Genomic DNA, 20147 nt, shown 5'->3' with positions numbered 1-20147 from the left:
GGGTGCGGGGCACTGGGGGATCTGGGGTTAGGACTGCTGGGGTTAGGGCTGGGGAAGCGGCAGGCGGGCAGCGCGGACGGAGAGACGCGGCCAGCCTGGAGGAGGGCAGGGTCCCGGCGCCCGTCCAGCCTCCAGCCTCCGGGGCACAGAGAGCCGCGTCTAGGAGGGAGCGACCCGGAACCCAGAGTCTCCAGGATGCTGGCACCGAGCCGGGTTGAAACACTTAAGTCCGCACTGAATCCTCACTGTCCCCGGGGAGGAGTAACCCCAGGGCGCATCAGCTGCAGTCGGACACCCAACCCTCCCTGGACTTCCGCCCGGTCCCCATTAGCGGGGGCAGCCCCGCGGGCCGCGGACACGTGAGGACGCCGCCGCGCGTGCGCAGAGGGGCCGCCCGTGGTCCGCTCGCGCAAGCCCACGATCTGCGCCTGCGCAGGACAGACCGAGCTGCCGGCGGGGTACGCGGGACGAGGCGCCGGGCGGCAGCGTTAAGGACCGCGCGCGCACGCAGGCACGTAAGCACGCACGCCCTGGGGAAGTGTCGAGTTCCGGCCGCTCAGAGTCGGCTCCGAGCTGGGGGGGGGGAAGGGAGGCGCTTTCGGTTCGCCGCGGGCGGAGGGGCGGGAGGGAAGTCCTACGGTGGCCGCAGAGGGACGGCGCTACGGCTCCCACGCTGGGCCAAACGCTGCCGGCCGCTGGGCGCGCGAGCCCCGGGCCCTTCCGGGCGGTCTCCGCCTGCCCGCCCCAGGAGCCCGCGGCGCGGACGCTGGAGGGCCGTGCGTGGCGGCGGCAGCGGGCGCAGGGCGGGCGGGACGCGGCGGGCAGGGAGCCCTGCGGGGTCCTGCAGACGGGCCCGGAGGTGCGGGCCGGACCGAGGCAAGCGCGCGGAGCCTCTCGCATCTGGTTCTGGCCGAGCTCGCGGGGAGGGCTGAAAGCACCCAGCCTCCGCCCCCGCGACCCTGGGGTCCTCGCGGCACGCCCCAGGCCGAGGCCCGTGTGATGTGTCTCCCGAGCCTGCACCCAGCTTGGCTGCCCGCTTCGTGTAGTTGCAGGTTTCCCACCCACGAGTTGTTTAGACGACCAGTGAATGGCAGTCACCAGAGAGCCACTCGGTATTTCTCCTTTCTTGGCACCCAGTCTGTAGGCCTGTGATGTCATCTGCCTGCCAGGCGTGGTCACCAGCTTCCCCCCGCACCCGCGAGAGCCCAGCGCTGTGGGCGGCCCTGTGTGGCAGGGCAGGGACGGGAGGGTGAGCTAAACTGCCCAGGTTACTTCTAGGGAGTGACAGTGCCAGGGTTCAGGCCCCCAGTCCCCCCCCCCCCCCCCCCCCCCCCCCCCCCCCCCCCCCCCCCGTCTGCCCTGCAGCCTTGGCTCTTCCCGTGTCGCTTGCGCTTGTGGCAAGAGCAGCCCCGGGGCACGTAAAGAGTGGGAGCGGTTTCAGTGTGGGCCCGGGGCTGGCTGCTTTCCCAGAACGGGGGGCACCGGCTCCCGTTGTCTTTGGGGCTTATGCCGCTCCTCTCTTTGTCACTTTGCTGCAGGCCGACGCATCCCCCGGGGCTCAGCTGCTGGCTTCCAGGCCTAGGTGCTCATGACGCCTATGCTGACCACTGCCTGGACACCACCGCTGCCACAGGCTCGCTCCACCGCCCGGGCCCCGATGCCGGTCATGCCCATCCCGCGGCGGGTGCGCTCCTTCCACGGCCCGCACACCACCTGCCTGCACGCAGCCTGCGGGCCGGCGCGCTCCTCCCGCCTGGCGCGCACGAAGTACAACAACTTCGACGTGTACGTGCGCGCGCGCTGGCTGTACGGCTTCATCCGCTTCCTGCTCTACTTTAGCTGCAGCCTATTCACGGCCACGCTGTGGGGGGCGCTGGCCGCCCTCTTCTGCCTGCAGTACCTGGGCGTGCGCGTCCTGCTGCGCTTCCAGCTCAAGCTGTCGGTGCTCCTGCTGCTGCTGGGCCGCCGGCGCGTGGACTTCCGCCTGCTGAACGAGCTGCTCATCTACGGTATCCGAGTGACCGTGCTGCTCGTTGGGGGCCTGGGCTGGTGCTTCATGGTCTTCGTGGACATGTGAGGGGCGGCGGGCCTGGGCTCTGGGTTTATTTATTGTGACCCTGTTCTTTTCTTGATGGGGTAGGTCAGGATTCTGCTCTTTCCAGCCCGACCTGCGGATGGGGTCTGGGCGGGGTGCTGAGACTGTTCTGTGAAGGGGACGCTGGCGCCCCCTCTGCTGCTGCTTTTCTGCTCCGACCCTCTTGTGTGTTCGGTTAGGCACAGCGCCTCGCTGGCCACCGGCCTGTACTTCCAGCCCTCACTTTTCCAGCCTGTGCCAGGGTGAGGCCCTTTGGCCCGGTCTGCCCTTGGAGAGCCTCTGTGTCCCTGCTGCCTCTCCGGGACACAGGCATCTTGGGCGGCGGGGGAGTTGCTCCTGGCCAGCCGCACGGCCCCCTTCCCCCGAGCCCCGGCCGCTGCCCCAGCCTTAGGGAAGTGTCAGGCTCGACTGGCTGACGTACCACACTGCCACGAAGCTGTTCACTCTGCCCTGGGCCACCCAAGTCTCGGCACAGCTCACAGGCGCTCCATCTGTCCTCCTGAGAGGTGTTGGGGTCCTGAGTCCCAGGCCAGGCTTCAGGGCCACGTTGGTTTGCTTAGATGCAGTCTGGTGGGAGTCACCGGCAGCCTTGGCAGGTTCCCAGATCAGGGCCAGCCCTGGGTGCAGGGCAGATCTGTCTTCCTCTTGGGCAGGTTTGTGGAAAACGTCAAGTTGGATGCCGTAGTCTCATCAGGTGTGGATTTCTGAGAAGGCACCTTGACTCCCTTCTGGCTGGGGGGCAGGGGGAGCGGAGCTTTGGGGTATGGCTAGAATTGAAACGTGCATACTGGGGGCTGATGTCAGAGGTCTCGAGGAGACGCACCGGGCCTGGGCCTCTGAGTGAGGGGCTGGCTGCCCCGTATTCCTGCCCTGGGCTGTTAGAGCAGCTGCAGTGACAAGCAGAACTGCATGTGGGGCTGGGAAGAGCAAAGGGCTGGCTGGTCCAACTGGCTGGCTGGCCAGCGTCTTGTCCAGATCCCTTGCTTCTCTGTCAGAGGAGGAGAGGGTGACCCGGTGGCACAGTAGTCACCGTGGGTCCGCTCGGCAGGTGAGAAGCTGCTTTGAGTAACTGTGCTGGGACAAGAGGCAGAGAGACCAGGGACAGGACACAGCCCCATCCTGGGGGTGACAGACCCCTGCTTCATCCCGAGTTGTCCCCACCCCCCTGGGCATGGGCAGTGGCCCCTTTGACCCCGTGTGGCCGGGCAGTCCAGTGGCCGGGGGAGCTGTTGGACAGTTGGGAGCCACAGGAAGAAAAACCCAAATCAGTTAGAGAAAGCAAAGAAAGCTTGGCTGTGAACCATGCCCTTTGATTTGCAGCCAGCTTCTACCCAGTGATTGTCGACTTGAGGACAGTGGGAAGGCTCCTCGGACAGGGTTCTTTCTCGGGCTGAGTCTGTCCTAGTTCCCTGGAGGGCAGGTGGGGACCTGACCTGCGTGGACCCATTTCTCAGCGCCGCAGAGAACCTTTTGCACTAAGTTATGCTGTTTCCTAAAAGTTTTGTTTTGTGTTAACTCCGATTCCCCTGAAGCTGCCGTCACTGAGGTGGACACCTGTCCACGCCGTCAGGACGGCAGGAGGGGTCTGGCCGTGCCACCTCGAATGTCGTTGCGGCCACGTGGGGAGCTGGCACGTTGAACACAAAGATGCTCGGAGTCTCGAGTGCCTGTTAAATTCTTTACGAAATGAGCCACCTGCATTAAACTTATTTTTTTAACATGTGGATCGAGTGATTGCTTAGAGCTCAAAAACTATTCTTCCTGTAAGGGTCTAACCGACCAAAACTGCCGCAGAAGGCGTCTGTCACAGGCAAAATTGGGCACGTTTTAAAGCAGGCATCCGTGATGCCAGGGAAGGGGCGGACGTGCTGGACTTGAGGGGGCCCGCCTTGCCCTTGCGGCCGGGAGCTCAGTCAGGCCGGCAGGGACACTGTGGCCGCGCTGGCAGCGGGTCCTGGCAAGGCCCACAGGGTGTAGGGTCCTCACGGGGCCAGGAGAGAGGCCACAGAACCGAGTGTCCAGCGTGAGCTCTGCTTCAGGGAAAGGGAGGCGTGCGCGAGAAGACGCCAGCCAGAAGCCAGAGTTGTTCGTGTTCAATCGAAAACACTCGGAAAAACGAGAGACACGTTAGTACCTAGTATCTTTATTTTGTAAAGGTCTCGGAGCTTCTGTGCGGGGACCCTCCTGCGCCTCGCCAATGACGGCGATGTCCCTCAAGCTGCCACGCTGGCCAGAAAGTGCCACGGAAGGGCAGCCAATCTGCTGTTTCTGGGATTTTGCGGAACTGGGTATTTTCTCAGAGGAAAATAGTCCAAGTCGCTTTGGGGTTTAGCTTTTGGTGGCAGAGTTGGTAAAGCCCCCGAAAGCCGCAGAGGCAGCTCAGGAGGTGAAGTTCGTGCCGCCAAGGGGGCACTGTCCATCCTCGGGGTGGGGCGGGCGCACGTGCCTCCAGGCGTGGGTGACAGTGGCCCAGCCGGCTGGGGCGGTCCTGACCACACCGGAGCCTGGAGGATGCTCGCCTCCCCGGCAGCTTCTCCTTGTTTGAGGCAAGCGGGAGCACTCTTCTGAGGCTCTGTAGGCCCCCGTGGCGGGAGTGCGGCCTGTGCTGGCCGGTTCGGAGGGACCAGCCCCGCCGGGCCGCTGAGCACGTACCTGGGCTGTGGTGGCTCCAGGTACCGGCAAGCGCCGTGGGCAGCGGGCCCAGCCGGCTGGGTTATGATGGTGCTTGGTGAGTGTGAGCCCTCCTCCAGTGGGTGGGCCTCCTGCCGACTCCCAGTCCCCATCTTCAAGGATAACATGTCTACGGGAAGAGCCATGGGCCAAGCAGTGGGAGAGCAGGGGTGGGATCGAGGTTGCAGTTAAGGGCTTGCCACCCAGAGAGGAGTCTGGGCCTCAGGGCATCACTTGGCGGGGGGAGGGGCTGTGAGGCCGCTTCCGGGGAGCAGGCATTTTGCTGAAATGTCTTATTTAGAGCAGAGTATTTGCCCTTTACGGGCACCAGGTCTTCAGGAAGAAGGAATGACCCGCAGACCTGGAGGCTCCCGTGCATTGTGAGGAGGCAGGGGCTGGAGGTCCATCCAGGACCAAACCCTGCCCGAGCACAGGTCCCAGGGCCGTGCTGGCAAATGCCAGGAGCTGGAGTTGGTTTAGGAAACAGGATTCATCCTTACAAAGCTGCCAGGCCTCAGTGACTCCTGCTGCCTCCTCCCTCCCAAATGGCCCAGACGTCCTTCAAGGTGGGGTTGGGGGAGGAGGTGACCTGGGACAGCCAGTGTGTCAGACTCAGTGAGCTGGGGGGCAAGGTGGGCCCCTGCTGCTCGTGCAGGACCCTGGGTGGGTGAAGATGGGCCCAAGGTGGGCAGGAAGGGCAGAAAAGAAGGAGGCGAGTACCTGGAAGGTTCCGCTAGTGGCAGGCTGCCCCCAGTGACAGCACCTGGATGCAGGTGGTGGCAAGTGGGCCCTTGATTTGGGAGGTGGGGGTGGAGGGCTGGAGCAGCGGTGGAGGGCGCTAGGAGGTCTCCTGACCTGGCAGGTCAGGGTCAGGACAGAAGGCGTGGGAGGGAGGGGGAAGGAGGAAGGGGAGAAGCTTCCCTTGAACAAAGAGCAGAGGCGCTGAGTCCCTGTGGGCCAGAGCCAGGTGCTGGGGGGGCAGGAGGAAAAGCCTCGGTGGCCACACCTGTGCACTCGCCAGGGTTCCAGCCAGTCCTCAGGAGAGGGCCAGCACGGAGGGCGTGAGGGGCTGTCAGTGAGGAAGGGAATCAGCCAGCAGGGGGGCAGTGTCCAGGAGGGGTGGTGCCGTGGGAACTTCCAGAAACCAGATGCTTATTTGGGAAAGTCTGGGTGCCATCCGGGCCCTGGGGTGGGGGACAAGGCATCTCAGAAGACCCTCTCTCTGTCCCGTCTGGCACTTCTGGCAGCCCCCGAGGAGCTCACACCTCAGGGGCAGTGGGACCCCGGTGTCTTTCCTGGTGCCCCCGCCCCCTCCCCCCACAGTGGGGGCGGCCTGCCACAGGGCCGAGGGGGAGGGACACAGCCCCACCCAGGACCGTGGCAGGGCAGGCGCGGCCCAACTCTGGACCAGAGCGTGACCCCCAGTGCTGCTGCGGAGAACAGGGCGGGCTGCTGGTGCCCGGTGCACAGATATTGATGGTCCTTGACCTTGAGAGGTCCCTGTCGCTTCCAGCCTGTGATTGGAGGAGGGAGCTGGCGGCTGGCAGGCCGGGCGCTTGGTGCTGATTCAGCCCTTTCTGGGCCAGGAGCAAGCTTCCTTCCCTCCGAGGAGGCCAGCGCTTCTCCTTTCTGCCTCACTGCTGCCGTGGGGAAGGGCCTCTGTGGGCCAGCGCCCCCATCCCCTCGAAGCTGGCCTGCTGCTCTGCACCAGGCTGCACCCAGGAGCACTTTCCAGAAATCCCAGCAGTCTGGCGCGCCTCACTGACAGCCCGCAGAAGAGGGAGTGCCCCGCCTCACCAGCATCCTTGCCCAGAGGGGACAGGGAGGATGGGAGGGAGCTGCTGATTCAGCGGCTCGAGGGCTGAGCCCCTCCCCCCGCCCCAGCGGGCAGCGTGCCCGGGCCTGCTGGCAGCTGTGTCACACGGGGCCTCTGGCAGAGTGGCTGTGGCTCTCGCTGTGTGGCCGCCTCTGCGCCTGGCGCTGGGGGAGGGCCTGCGGGAGGGTGCGTGGTGAGCACAGCTACCTGGGCCTTATCCAGGAGAGGCCAGGACACCACGCCTGGCCACCACGCACAGGAGCCCAGGTCAGGGCCGACCTCCTCTGCCTTTGGCCAGTTCAGCCATGTCACCTGCCACCCTGACCCGGGGCTGGACGCTGACCCTGAGCCCTGGCCTGGGGACAGGCTGCACTGGTGGGAGCAGGGGGCCAGAGCCCGGCAGGGCATGAGCTGGAACCCTGTAGGGCCCAGCATGGGTTGGGTTGGCCCCTAACTGTGGTGGGAAGCCCAGAGTGACAGGTGGCTGGGTTAGGTGCTGAGCACAGACCCCGGCCCAGGAAGGCGCTGCCCTTGTGACGTGGGCCGTTCCTCAGGGTGCCCATTGGCGTGAGGCCAAACACCCAGGGAAGTGTGGGGAGCCCTGGGGGAGTCCGGGAGGGCGGGAGAGAGGCCACAGGAAGACAGAGGGGGAAGGGGGGGCGATTAGGCTAGGTTGCTGGGTGGGGAGGTCTGTGTGGTCAAGCAGGGCAGGGCCTGGGACACCCCACCCGAAAGTGGGCATCCCTCTAGAGGGGGCAGCCCTGCCCCAGCTTCCCGAGTCGGTCAGTGGGAGAATGTCTTCAGACAAGAGCGCGCAGGCCTGTGTGCGTGCCTGAAAAGCACACAGCCACCTCCCACCGCTGTGTGTTGATCCCCATTCATTCCACCAGGAGGAGACCAGGGCTCCATTCCGCTTCCTGAGAATATTGATGCCTCATCCTGGCTGCAATGCCACGTGAATATTCATGCAGAAATCAATCAGTCCAGGCTGATGGTGACGTCACGGGGAGAGGCGCAGCGAGCGGTCAGGTGGCCTCCTGGGAGGTGCATCCCCTGCCGTGGGGGTTGGCTCCAGGTCACCTGGAGCCCAGGGGAGCCCTTTCCTTCCAGGTGGCCCCAGAAGAGGTTGGCACTCTTGCTGTGGGTGCTGCTGGCTCAGATGGGCAGGGAGTGGTGCCCTTCCTGCCCTCACCAGGGTCACTAGACAGGGAGACACAGTCCGGAGTCCTCCCAGGGAGCCCCCCACATGCAACCCCTGTGCTCCGCTGGTGGGGATGTTTCTGCCCACGTGCCGACTCAGGTGAGCAGAGATGGTGGGTTTCGGGGCCTTTGCAGCAGCCCAGCCGCACCCCTGCTCCATTGCCCCCCTGCCCTCCCTTCGCCCCCGCCCCCAGCCCCCAGGCTCTCCTCCTCCAGGCCTGGAATGCTGCCCAGCCCCTGACCTGCCCCTCACTTTTCTGAGCCAAGGGGGCCTCCACCCCCCGCCCACCCACACAGGGCAGGGGCAGCCCTCGGAGGATACAAATCTGAGTTTTAAATGTGAATTCGTTATTTACAACGACATCCTGACATAATGGTCCCAGGAATTATTTGTATGTTTTTCAAACTGTGCTTGGATCACCCCGTTCCTGTGCTCCCGGTGCCGCAGCCTGGAGCTGATTCAGCCCGAGCTCGGCACCACCTGCGTGGCCAGCGCTCCTCCCAGCAGCTGCAGCCCCCGTGGACCCGCCACCCCTCCTCCCGCCGAGCCTGGGGGTGCGCGTGTGCGTGCCTGCGTGTGCCTCACGTGTGCCTGATGCCTGCATGTTCTCCACTGCCCCAAGTTCCGAGGGCCGCCCCTGTCCACCCGGAGAGGGAGCAGCGCGGGGCAGACTGGTGCCGGCCCTGCCTCCCTGCCCCCGCCCGCTCCCTCTAGGTGCTGGCAGAGGGAAGGGAGGGAAGCCCCTGTGGCCATTATCCCTGTGTTCCCGCCTTGGAAACACCCCGCTGGAGAGAGCCGAAGGGCATGTGTGCTCCGTGTGCCTTTCCCTCCTTTGGGTCAGATGGTCCCCGAGCTGATGGCCTGAAGGGCCTTGTTTTTTAGACGCTGGGCTGTGTGGTGTTTGCTCCTCTCCAGCACCAGCTTTCCCGCGAGACACGGGAGAGGAAAGCAAGAGCAGCCAGACTCACAGTCGGAGCGGACAGAGCTGCAGACACAGCTCTTCCCAGAAGGGGAAGGCAGCCCAGGGCTGGCGCATCCTCTCCGTGAGAGCTGCCGAGGAGGGTGGGGGGCTCCTGACATGCCCAGACTGCCCCAGTGGGCCAGCGCTCCGGGTGGCCCTCTCCAGGGGAAGGTGCTGGAAGCCAGGGGCCAAGGCTGCAGCCCTGCCTGGGGAGGGGAGATGCCTCTCTGCCCTTAGTGGCCCAGACCTGCCTGGTCTTGACGTCAGGGGCAGGTTGGCAGACCTCCTGGGGCGCGAGGCACGCTCGCACAATTGTGGAACGAGTGAAGGGGTGACGGGGCTGTCCTGTCTCAGTCCACCCCCACGGCTGTAGGAGAGCTCCACCGACGGGCCCACAACAACAGCTGGGGGGGGATGCTGGTCCAGGATCCCGCCGCCCACAGAGGCCGTGTCGGTGAGGCCGCTCCCCGTTCACAGACGTGACTTTCTGCCGTGTCCTCATGCAGCAGGAGGGGCGCGGGAGCCTCTGGGGTCCCTTCCTGCAGCTCCACCCCGCGACCTCCTCCCCTTCCAAGGGCGACCTAACACCTTCCCCTCGGGCAGGGGTAGGTTTCAACCCATGACTTTGGGGGGGCATTCTTTTTTTTGGATGTATTTGTTATTTGAGTGAGAGAGAGTGTGCACCAGGGTGACGAGGCAGAGGGAGAGGGAGAGAGAGAATTCTAAGTACACTCGCACTGAGCACGGAGCCCGACGTGGGACTCGATCCCACGACCCTGAGATTACCACCTGAGCTGAAGCCAGATGCTGAATGGACTGAGCCACCCAGGTGCCCCGAGGACACACATTCTGAGGACAGCAAGTTCCTTGTAACCCTGGGGCCTGAGACACAGGGGGCCTGACACTCACTTTCTGAAAGACTGTCCAGGGTCACTCAGTGCCCCCCAAGCTTGGCCTCATAGGCGGACGTCTCCCTCTAGAAGTGTCCACGGGGATGGGTGCCTGCCGTTTTCGGACTTCTCCTGGGAAGGTTGTGTGACACCCAGGGCCTGGCCTTGGAGTGCATGCCCTTGACTCGGCGGGGGTCCCCAGCCCTCCGCCCCCGCCAGTGTGTGCCCGGCTCTCACCTGTGGCTTTCGGGGGCACGGACTGCCCCCCCCAGCTGCTGTGCACACCCTGGCGTGGCTGGCCAGGCTCTGCCGTCCCTCTGGGAGGGGGTGAGTCACTGCAGCTACCACCCCTCAGCCTTCTCGGGAGCAGGAAGCCGCAGCTGCTTAACAGCTGCACAAAATGTTAGAGAGAAATTTAGGACAAAAGAAGAAGATTGGAGCATCCAATTTATCCGAGGGGAGGCACACGGAAGCCAACGCGGTGCTGCCCTAATTCACTCGTGCAGAGAGCCACGGGTTCTGCAGCCGCTGCCACGAAACCAAAATATTCACCCAGTTTCCGTCTGTGCAAGGGACCCGAGCTGGCCTCTGAGGACTGTCCCTGGCCCTGGGGTGCGGCCTCAGATGGCCCCGGGGCACAGCAGACCCCTGCAACCGCAGGGGCACAGGCAGCCCTGGCTCCGGCCGGTGCGTCTGCCCCGCCGGCCCCGCTGAGCCCGACTGGAGCTCACTGGCACCGCAGTGCGTAGCAGACAGGTGCCCAGCTGCGTGCGATCCCGTGTCCAGCACCGCCCTGCCCGGGCACCTGCTGGCCGGTCGGCGCTGCAGCCTTCGGGCTGGTGTCCTGCCTGCAGAAGGTGGTCCTTGGAGAAGGGCTTTTCAGGAGTTTGGGGGCCAGGTGAGCAAGTCTTCATCTCCAGGGCAGCTCTGAGCAGTCTCCAGCCGCTAGAGGAGGACCCACCCTCGGTGCACTGCCGGGCGGAGGGTCGGGCAGCAAGCCAGTGAGTGGGAGCTGGGTGCTGAGCTCCTGGCGCCCCTTCCAGCCTGCAGCGGGGTCTGTGTGCTGATGCTAACCAGGGAGACCGCCCCTGCCAGGGTGGGAGCAGCAGACCTCCACCTCAAGGAAGTTTAGGAACCTCTGGCCTAGATGGCAGTCAGGCTCCAATCGCAAGAATTAACGTCCTGACTGAGCCGGCTCTGCCTGGGGTTTTGAAGGAGAGGTGGATTATATGACAAACAGTACTAACCCCAGTTAGGCCTTCTGCAAAACGCCCTGGGCAAACCCCTCCCCTGGGCGGCTTTGTAGGTAGTCAAGAAGTGCTCGTACCCGCTCACACGCCTACCTGGACCCAGGTGCGCTACCCGCCCCCCCCAGGAGAAGCCCCGGCTGGGGTGGGGGGTGCACGGGGAGGGCGGGTTCCTCCATCACACAGGGAGCGCCAGGGGCCCGCACCCTCACGCACCTTCACTCTTCCTGTGAGTAGGGTAGAGGCTCTCGCCCCGGCTCCTCCCACCTCCCCTGGTGTGTCGTTCTGAGCTTGTCGGCTCTGCTCCCTGAGATGTATCCCTGGCTCCGGGCAGGCGAGGTCAGGGATGTGCAGGGGTGCAGTGCTGAGCTGTGCCGGCTTCCTGACCCTGCACTGCAGCCTGTGGGATGGAAGACAACGTCCCTGCCGATGCCCCAACATTGCACAGAGGTACCAGCCCCTTCACAAAGTGCTCTGGAATGTTCTGCGATGCATTCCTGGAAGCCTGGCTTCCCAATGGTGTCGTAAGCACCTAGTTCCCTGCTTGATGGTCCCAGGACCCAGCAGACATAGGGCTGTGAGGTGGGAGTTTCCCGGTGGGGCTGGGGCTCCAGCTGCCACAGGGACTTGTTCATTGGCACAAAGCCCGGGCCTGAGTTAAGGCAACACCTGGTGACCAAAAGGCCCGCTCTGGCCCTTCCCCCAGGCTGACCGCCTCATTTGGCTAGCCCGAATCTGAGCCGCCAGGTCCTCACCCAGAATTTTCCAGGACAAGAGACAAATGACAAGGATGATGGCCATGGCCAGCAGGGACTGGGGCTGTAGTCCCTCCTGCAGCCCCAAACACCACCCAGAGCAGACAGCTGGGCCCTCGAGAGGCCGAGGCTGTCCGTCCATCCGTCACTCTTGGCTTCCTTCCCTGGGGGAGCCCAGACTGTGGCCGTCTGAGGGAGCCCCACGGGCCACATGAATGGCTCCACGTGACCACACCCAGGCCAGGGCAGTGGGACAGTGCACAAACCTTTCCCCTCCTCCTTGGAGGTGAGGCTGTAGCAGGAGGGCCCTGCCCCGGACCGCCACAGGGAATGACTTCAGGAGCTTGCTCAGTTGGCCCTCCTGCCAGCTCAGGGCCACCCTTTTTCGATGACTAGCTGCGGGCCATGGCTCCCCCTCCTGCCTCCCCAAGCCCCAGAGGCTCACTTGGGTCAGGACTGGAGGGTAGAGCCCTGGGGCCCTCTCCTCTGTGCTGTCCCTCTGAGCAAGACCCTTTGCCGGACCAGGGACACAGAGCAGAGGACTTGGCTCTCCCGTGAGTCAGAATGGCAGTGGAGGGGAAGGAGGAGTGGGAGTCACACCCGGGGTGTCCCACAGAACCCCCGGTCACCATCCTGGGCCCCATGCTCCACGCCATCGCCAGAAGCCCCCGTCTCAGGGTCAGGGCGTGCCTGCCGTGGGCCCAGGAGCAGGGACACGGCTGGTGGGGATTTGGAGGGGATACGCCCAGCACCACGTGCAGCTCCTCTGCTCTCAGAGGCCATGGCCACTGAGCACTGGCTCCCAGAGCAGTAGGGCTGGGTGGGGAGCCCCAAGGTGAGGGATGGCCCCCAGCCCACAGTGAGGGCATCTCCTACCCCCCCACAGGAGGCCCTGATTCATGGGTAGATTCAGCCCAAGGGTACCATCCGGGTGTGGTTCGACCTGTGGGCACCCAGACCTCCCATGCGGTCTAGGGGTGAGTCCAGCCCAGGCCCCGGGGGGAGGGTTCTGCTGGTGGACACACCTCGGCTCTCTGTGCAGACCCCACCACCTCCGGCTGTCCCTTGAAAATGAAGGGTGTTAGTCGTACAGACCACCAAGCACCTGTCTTCTCGAAAGACCGGACCCGGATTCGAATGCGTGGGGCCCGGCCGCCCGCAGGCTTCCTGGCAGCAGCACGAGGCTCCCGGCAAACGCGCCACAGCTGTATGTGCGACCCCAGACCCAGCGCTCCTGCCCGGGGACCGTGTCACGTCCCCTGTCCACCCCGAGCGCTCTGGGCCCACAGCCGGCAGCCAGCCCCGGTCCTACAGTGGGCCCCAAGGTGCTCCCCGCGGAACCCAGCGCACCTCGGATCCTACTGTGCGCCCTGGCCACCTGGGGTGGGCAGAGGAGGAGGGGCGGCTGGTGGGGGAGAACCCAAAACCGCAGCGTGGCCCCACAAGCCCCTACGTGTTTGGAGGAGGAGGGCAGTTGAGAAGTCAAGGGAAGACCAGGGGAGGACCCCTGGGTTTGGGGCAGTGATGACCACCAGTGACAGGAGGGCCCTCCATCCCCACACACTGACCCCTGGCGGCATCCGGCCGTGTGACTCAAGCGGGAACTCCCCAGGGGTCCCTGCAGCCCACACTGGAGGCTTGATTCCCCAAACTGTCCTCCCGTCTTCCTGAGGGAATGGGCATCACGGGCCTCCCACCTCCTGGGGTCCTGGGAGGGTCCCCAGCGGGTCTCCGGGAACCCAGCAACCAGGAGACTCTTGCCCTCGCGCATGGGGTCGGGAGGCTTGGCTGGCCCTGCCAACCCGCCTGCCAGCAGCCCCTCCCCTGCACACCTCCCACCACGTCCACTTAGCCGCCGCCTGGCTTGCGCCTCTCGTGTGCACGCACAGCATTGGGTGTTTTCTTTTGGAAAACAGGCATCAGATTTACGTCTTCACTGCTTTTAAGGGCACAGCTCAGGGGCGCCCCGCATACCCACACCGCCATGCAGCCGTCCCCAGACCTTGTGCGTCTTCCCAAACAGTCCCCGCTGCACGCCGACCACGCCGTCTCCAGTGGCGACGACTCAGACATTTCAGTAAGTGCAGCCTGGACGCTGCGTAGCTGCGCGGGAAGACCACATGTCCACCGAAGGCCCCTCGGCTCGTGCTCACCCGTTGGCCACTGTGAACGGTGCCACGGACGACTCTTGGAGACCCTGCTCCCAATTTTGACTCACGTCAGAAGCAGAACTGCCGGGTCATGGTAATTCTGTTTAGATCTTGAAGGAGCGCACACTTTGCCCCAAGGCGGCGCTCTGGCGGGTTTCCGGCTGACTCTGCCGTCCTGCCACGTGAAGCGCCTCATCGCATACGCAGCGCTTTCTAGTCCGTGGCATTCTGGGGTCTAACCGACTGTGCCCCCCACTCAGGCAGAAGGCCCAGAAGAGCAGCCCTGGCCCACCTTACTCTCCACCGCGTCGAGGACAACCCAGTCTCCAGACTCTCTGGGGGCAGATGTGCACCCGTCTGCCCCCCACCCCCATGGGGAGGGCCTTGCCTGCCACCCTCCCAGGCTGCCTGTGCTCTGGCTGGGCCTCTCTCAGCAAGTGTGTCTTCCCCCTTAGGGGCCAGATTAAACCACCTGCTGGAGTGTGGACGTGCACCCCAGGGGGGCCATGCTGTGAGAGCCAGCTGGGGGGTCCAGACGGCTTCCCTGAGGACCTGAGCACACCACCTAAAGGATGAACCAATTGGAGTTCACTTGCCAACCCAGGGAGAGGAGGGATCCCAGGCAGGGGGGTTGCAGGTGCAAAGGCCCTGCGGGGAGCAGCCAGCAGAGACTGGCAGCCTGTGCGCTACAAGGAGAGTGTGGGTGGCAGGAGGACGGACACTGGGGATGGGCAAAGGCCAGCTGCTCAGGCCTGGAGGGAATCCACTGAGCACAGAGTGAGGCCCCATCAGCCCTTTTCTCTGTTTTGGCTGCCCCTCCTCTCCCTCCACGCTTCTCATCCTTGGACGTCTCCGGAGTTCCCAGCTCCTGTGTCTGTAGGACAACCAGACTCTCCACCAGAAACACGAAGTCTGAAATCCCCCCCCCCATACAGGGTCTTCAGATGTTCAGGGGCGCACGGGCTGCCCGGGGGGCAGGGGTCTGCGGCCTGGACCCCAGAGTCTGTTGCCGGATTCACTGCAGAACACACTTGGTCCCCATTCCAGTGTGGGCCGATGCCTTCTAACATGGAGCCCGTGGAGGGTGCTGGGTGCCTGGCAGGCGGAGCCGGGAGCCGCCGGGGCGCCGCCGTGACACCCAAGTGCAGCCTGTGTCCCAGGCCCATTAGGTGCCTGCAGCCCAGTGTGACCCCAGAGCGGAGTGGAGGGACCCCAGGGGTGGAGGGCCTGCTGCCTCCTGGGGGAGCCGACTCTGCAGGATAACCATGGTAAGAGCAGGAATGGCAGAGGGACCTGGGGGGTCTCTGATGGGCCAGTTGGGCCTGGCTCCGGAGAAGCTGGGCTGCTGGCCCCTTTGTCGCAGGGGCAGGGCCTGGAGACTCACCTTCCATTGTTTTCCCTCCTGCAGGAACGCAGGAACAAAAGTGAGGTTGTTTCCTGGGGAGGGGTGTGGGCTGTGCTCAAGGTTGGCCATTGCCGCCCAGGCAGGAGCCCAGGCAGGATCCAGGGCCTGATGTCCCAAGCTGGGCTGTGGCTGGAGGGTGGCCTGGGCCTTGTTGAGTCAGGGGTGGGAGAGAGGGGCAGGGGGCTAGTGACCAGGCTCACAGAATCCCAGGTGTGGAGAAACGACAAGGTATTACCAGGCAGAAGGGACACCTTGTTTGTGCTCAGGGTATTTAGGAAAACATCAGGTCCCTCTTCCACGGTGTAGACAAGGTATTTACCAAGTTCCCTGGTCAGTGTTCCACGAAAGGCTGGCGCTAACCGCCTCTGGTGACAACCCACGGAGGCCCCTTGCTCTGGAGAGTTCCCTCCTCTTCCCATTCTGCTCTCACCTTCACTTAAACTTTCACTTCACTTCACCCTTCGTGTCCCCCGAGATCCACGCTTCGACTCGGCGAGCCGAGAATCCTGTCACGCTGTGGCCCTGGGTGGCCCTTAGGTGTGGACCCCGCCTCCCCCCAAAGGCTCAGCAGTGCCACCCTGGGGTCCCGGGCAGACGTCCTGGTGGGAGTAGGCCACAGGATCCCGTTGGACTGTTTCATATTAAAAGAGGTGCTGGCCTCGGCAAAACCCAACCGCTCAAGGTGGGGGCCGGACTCGGACTGCAAGTCTGGAGGCTGGGGTCTGCGGCATCGCAGGCTGCTGCTCCCCGAGTCTGGGGTGAGACCGGGGGCCCTGCTCAAACACTGGCTGCGAGGGGACGGCCCGCGTGCCTGGGTGTTCAGCACCCCCTCCCCGCTGCCTGGTTGGCACAGAGCAGGATTGTAACAAAGGGGTCCTTTGTGGACTGCTGGCGTGTGGCCGCACAGGGGCGGCCAGGGCCTCTCCTGGAGCCTCCTGGGGGAAGGGGGTGGAAGTGGAGCCTCACCGCTTCTCTGGCAGCGGGGTTGGGGTCTTTCCTAACTTAGCCTTTGCTAGGAACACGGGTGCTCGGGGTGACTGCAGGAAAACCCTCCACGGGCCGCTCCCCATTAGGGCTGAAGAAGAGCCCACCTGGGGCAGCTTCCAAGGGAGGGTCAGGGACCCACAGTCGGACCTTGACTTTGGCCCTGGTGAGCTCCTCTTTGGACGATAAGAGAGGCTCCCACCTGACAGCGCAAACACCGTGGCACCAAAGGCTTTTGGTGTCCTTGCTTCTGTGCTGATGGGCAGGCGTGGAGCGAGGAGGGCAGACATCCGCCCTTCGCTGTCCCCTCACAGGCCTGGCCCCGGCTCCCAGGTGCGAGGACGCACTGTGGGTGTCCAGCTCGCACTCAGCTCCGGCCGACAGGACCCTGGGTACACGTCCTGGGGAGGCACCGCTTTCCTGCTCAGCCATCTATGGGGCTGGAGTCTCTTCTCACACCGGCAGACCCGGCAGGGGTCTGACACTGGGGTCCCCTGCCTCCTGCTCCGTCCTGCTGACTGGAGACTGGACACTCGGCCGGCAGGAGACAGGCACCGAAACTCCGGCAGGTGGATAGGGGTTCCCATCCCTCCTCAGTGAGGGCACAGCACCCCTTAGGCTCCCACACTCTAAAGATGTCTATGGTCACCTGACCTGTACCAGGCACCCCACTGGGCCAGGAATAGGGTGGTGAGCAATATGGGGAGCCAGTACCCATGGGGTGGGGGAGAAGGGGGCTGTGTCAGAGTGGAATAGCACCAGGGATGGGCCAGCTGGCAACGGCCCATCTGGCTCTCTTATATGGGAAGGTTGGGAAGGCCCAGGCTCTAGGGATGACTGGGCAGAGACCCAAAGGAAGTGAGTAGTCTCAAAGACATGGCGAGGGGGTATGGGTAGTGGGAACAGCAGGTGCAAAGTCCCTGGGGCAGAAGGAGGCCAGCAGTCGGAGGCCCCATGGAGGAAGTGTGGCTGGAGCAGAGTTGGGGTGCTGGAGCTGCACAGGGACCAAGGAGGGGTGAGTGAGGGTGGGGACCCAGGTCTTGGCCATTGTGAGGACTTGGACTCAAGTTCTGTGTGGGAGGGAGATGAGGGGGCACTGAGGGATCTGAGCAGAGGGGGGGCTGTGATCTGACATGTTCTCACAGAGCTCCTGTGGGGTACAAGACCTGGACAGGGGCAATGGGGTGGGGGAGACGGGGGAGCCCAGCTTCGGGGCTGCCGCAGTAACGTGGTGCTGTGGGCCTACGGGACAGGCGGGACCCGGGACGTGAGAGAGGTGAGGGGTAAGGAGGTGCTTGCCCTGACCTGCCCAGAGGAATAGGCGGCCATTCGCCAAAGCAGAGGACGCAGGGGGAGCAGGTCTGGGGCGTGGCAAGGGGCCCTGTCTGGCCGTGGCACAGGGACGGCCGTCAGCCATGCAGGTGGGCAGTCGGGGAGGCAGCTGGCTGAGTGTCTGGGTTTGGGTGTGTCTGATGGGCCTTAACTCTCGAGATGAGCCTTGCAAGGAGGAGGAAGGTGTCTTCCAGAACAGATGCAGCAGAGCTCGCACAGACTCCCAGAGCCCCTCAGGGAGCAAGCAGAGTTTGGGGGTGTGCGTGGCCAGGGGAGCCCTGGGAAGAGAAAGGTGCTCCCCCAGATCCCACCTCAGTGGATGGCCAGCCCCGGATGGTCAGGTTTCCACACTCAGCCGCCTGCAGGGTCGCCGAAGGCTTGTGGCATCCAGGGGAGGACAGAGGTGCCCGGCACTGGTTCTCCGCCTTGCTCCCAAGTGCACCCGGGCCCCCACTCCTGAGACCCAACCTCCGTGGCTCATCAGTTCGCAGATTTCTCTCTTGTGACCTCCCTCTTGCCCCCAGCTCGATGCTCTCTGGATCAGCCATGGGACCAGATGCCAGGCCGGGCCTTCCTGAGCCAAGGAAACCCTCGCTGGCACACACAGAGGGGCTGCAGTGCTAATCAGAGCCCTCAAGAGGGGACCGTGGCCACCCCACCCACCTATCAGCCAGCACCAGGCTGCCAGTGCACAACGTCTAACTCACAATGCTCAGAATGGAGGCAGGAGGCCCACGGGCGGCACCCCGGGGGCCTGCTGGGAGCCCTGGCTGAGCCGGCCCTAGGCTGGCTGCACTTCCTTCCAGAGCTGCGGTACTCTCATTAGCAAAACAGGAGTAGAGAGAGCGCTTAGCTCACAGGATTGTCCATGCGAAGAGCTAGACACCGCCCCAGCGCCAGCCCGAAGCACAGGCCTGGAAGTTCGTGGCGAAAGCATTAGCATTTAAAACGCGCACGTGCAGTAGACTCACACCCAGACCCAGAAACCGCACCAAATCCTGTGGGTGACCCTGGGGGACAGGTTGCTGGTTATCTGTTGTCTTTTAAAACTTCTCAATGTTTCCCAAATGTCCTCCGTTAAAGAAGAAAGACTTCCTTTGATATTTAGAAAACAAAGTGGTGGGAACGATNAGGCCCCGCCCCCGCCCCCCCCCGCACCCAGTCTCCACCGCCTGCTGGGGGCAGTCACCCCTCTAGACCCTCTGTGGGTCCTCATCCACGCAGTGACCCCAGTGCCGCCAGGACAGGACCTGGGGGCCTGGTGGACGGCTTCTGTGGCCTCACCCTGGGTTGGAAGTTCCCAGAGACTAGTCTGTCTCTGCTCACCTTGTCATCTGTAGAAGCCCCAATTTCCAGGGTGGGGGTGGGGTGGGGGCGGGGTGGAGTGTGCAGGGCTGAGAGGGTCCATAGCACTTACGGGCCAGCAGGAGTCCGGAGGCTGGAGGCTGCGGGGCTGTCCTGGAGGCACTCAGCCCTTCCTTGGCTGCCACCTGTCCCACAGCCTTCTGCAGGCAGCACTTCTGTTGGTCCTGGAGGTCTGCCTTAGTGTCCCTCACCTTGCAGCTCCTGAACCATGTGACGACATGCCAAACCACAGGACTGTGTCTCTAGTGGGTAGAGGCCCCCCGGACATGTCAGACTGCCTCCTGGGCTTGGAAATGGCAGTAGGCTGGACTGGCCTGGGGGTGAGGGAACCGGGACCCTGTTTAGGTCTGAGTGGGGATCTGGGGGTGTCACATCCATCCTCCCAGAGGGCAAGCCAGCAGTGAACTGCTGGATGCGAGGATGTTTTCTGTGCGGACCCACAAGTTGGGGGTGGGGGTCAGTCTATGACAAGGTGAAGGAGGTTGAGGTCGGACACAGAAGTACTTGGACCAGCTTCTGACCACTGTCCTACAAATGACCTTGGCTAACTGTATGGCAAAGCTTTAGCCTTAGCCTCTGACCCCCAAGGGGTCCAGAACATTCTCTGGGAGGGTGAGTGGGCACCCTGTTCTTCACATTAATCCCCTCCTCCTGCTGACCCCACGCCCGAGATCACTATTCTGGTACCACCCCCATTTTCCCATGAGGACCCTTGTGGGAGGGAGGGAGCCACGCTACCTCCGGCCCGGAGGACCACCGTGGCCTGTCCTGGCCCCAGACCCCAGATCAGGGTGGGGGCAACTGCGAAGGGGGCGTTTGGGGGTGCTTCGGGTGTGTGGCCTGTTTTACTTAAAGGTGCACCTCCGTCCACAGGAGCGTGGCCTCGGACAAACCTGGAGTCGCAGAGATGGGAGGGTCGGGTCGGATGGTTGGAATAAGTAACAGTAATGCGCCAGTGCACCCGGAGCACGCCAGGCCTGAAAGCAGTCCCGGCCAAGTTCCCGGCCGGAGCAGGAGGCCCCGGTGCCCGGCGTCGGGCTCGCCCGCCCAACGGCGCTCCCGCACCCCCGCTTTCCTCGCACGCCCTCCCGTCCGCAGTCCCACTTGGCGCCGCCGCGCGGAGGCCGCTCTGTGCAAGCTCCGCCGCCGCGGGGAGGGGGCGCTGCGGGGCCCGGGGTTCCAGGGCTGCGCAGGTCCGTGCGGGGGCCGGAGGGCGGGGGAGGCCGTGGGTCCGGCGCGGCCCCGTGTCCCGCGCAGGGCGGAACGCTGGGGGAGG

At 64.2% G+C, this 20147-nt stretch overlaps 3 protein-coding genes across 6 annotated transcripts in view; 2 read left to right on the top strand and 1 right to left on the bottom strand.

Moving 5' to 3' along the window:
* The first annotated feature begins 390 nt into the window (after window positions 1-390).
* TMEM250 (transmembrane protein 250) lies at window positions 391-3817 on the top strand. Of its 4 annotated transcripts, none has more exons than XM_034664809.1 (2): window positions 391-511; window positions 1539-3817. In XM_034664809.1, the coding sequence occupies exon 2, from the start codon at window positions 1589-1591 to the stop codon at window positions 2075-2077; it is 489 nt and encodes a 162-aa protein (XP_034520700.1). In that variant the 5' UTR covers window positions 391-511; window positions 1539-1588; the 3' UTR covers window positions 2078-3817. The 4 variants fall into 4 exon arrangements, with proteins under 4 accessions (XP_034520700.1, XP_034520702.1, XP_034520701.1 ...); XM_034664811.1 differs by having other exon boundaries at window positions 450-515; XM_034664810.1 differs by lacking the exon at window positions 391-511 and adding an exon at window positions 730-1112.
* NACC2 (NACC family member 2) overlaps window positions 404-20147 on the top strand; it is a 92231-nt gene continuing 72487 nt past the window's right edge. Inside the window, exon 1 of the mRNA XM_034663753.1 lies at window positions 404-511. The gene's annotated coding sequence lies outside the window, so the exon portion shown is untranslated. The remainder of the gene's footprint in view (window positions 512-20147) is intronic.
* LOC109490470 overlaps window positions 9757-20147 on the bottom strand; it is a 38735-nt gene continuing 28344 nt past the window's right edge. The window contains exons 2-4 of the mRNA XM_034663754.1: window positions 19765-20137; window positions 18924-19113; window positions 9757-11280 (exon numbers count right to left, since the gene is read on the bottom strand). Coding sequence (XP_034519645.1) covers window positions 11099-11280; window positions 18924-19113; window positions 19765-20137 — 745 coding nt within the window. The 3' untranslated portion in view covers window positions 9757-11098. The remainder of the gene's footprint in view (window positions 11281-18923; window positions 19114-19764; window positions 20138-20147) is intronic.

This window comes from Ailuropoda melanoleuca, chromosome 7, assembly GCF_002007445.2.
Source record: "Ailuropoda melanoleuca isolate Jingjing chromosome 7, ASM200744v2, whole genome shotgun sequence".
Taxonomy (NCBI): domain Eukaryota; kingdom Metazoa; phylum Chordata; class Mammalia; order Carnivora; family Ursidae; genus Ailuropoda; species Ailuropoda melanoleuca.
The sequence above is the reverse complement of the archived record's forward strand: the minus strand, read 5'-3'. Positions and strand labels throughout refer to the sequence as shown.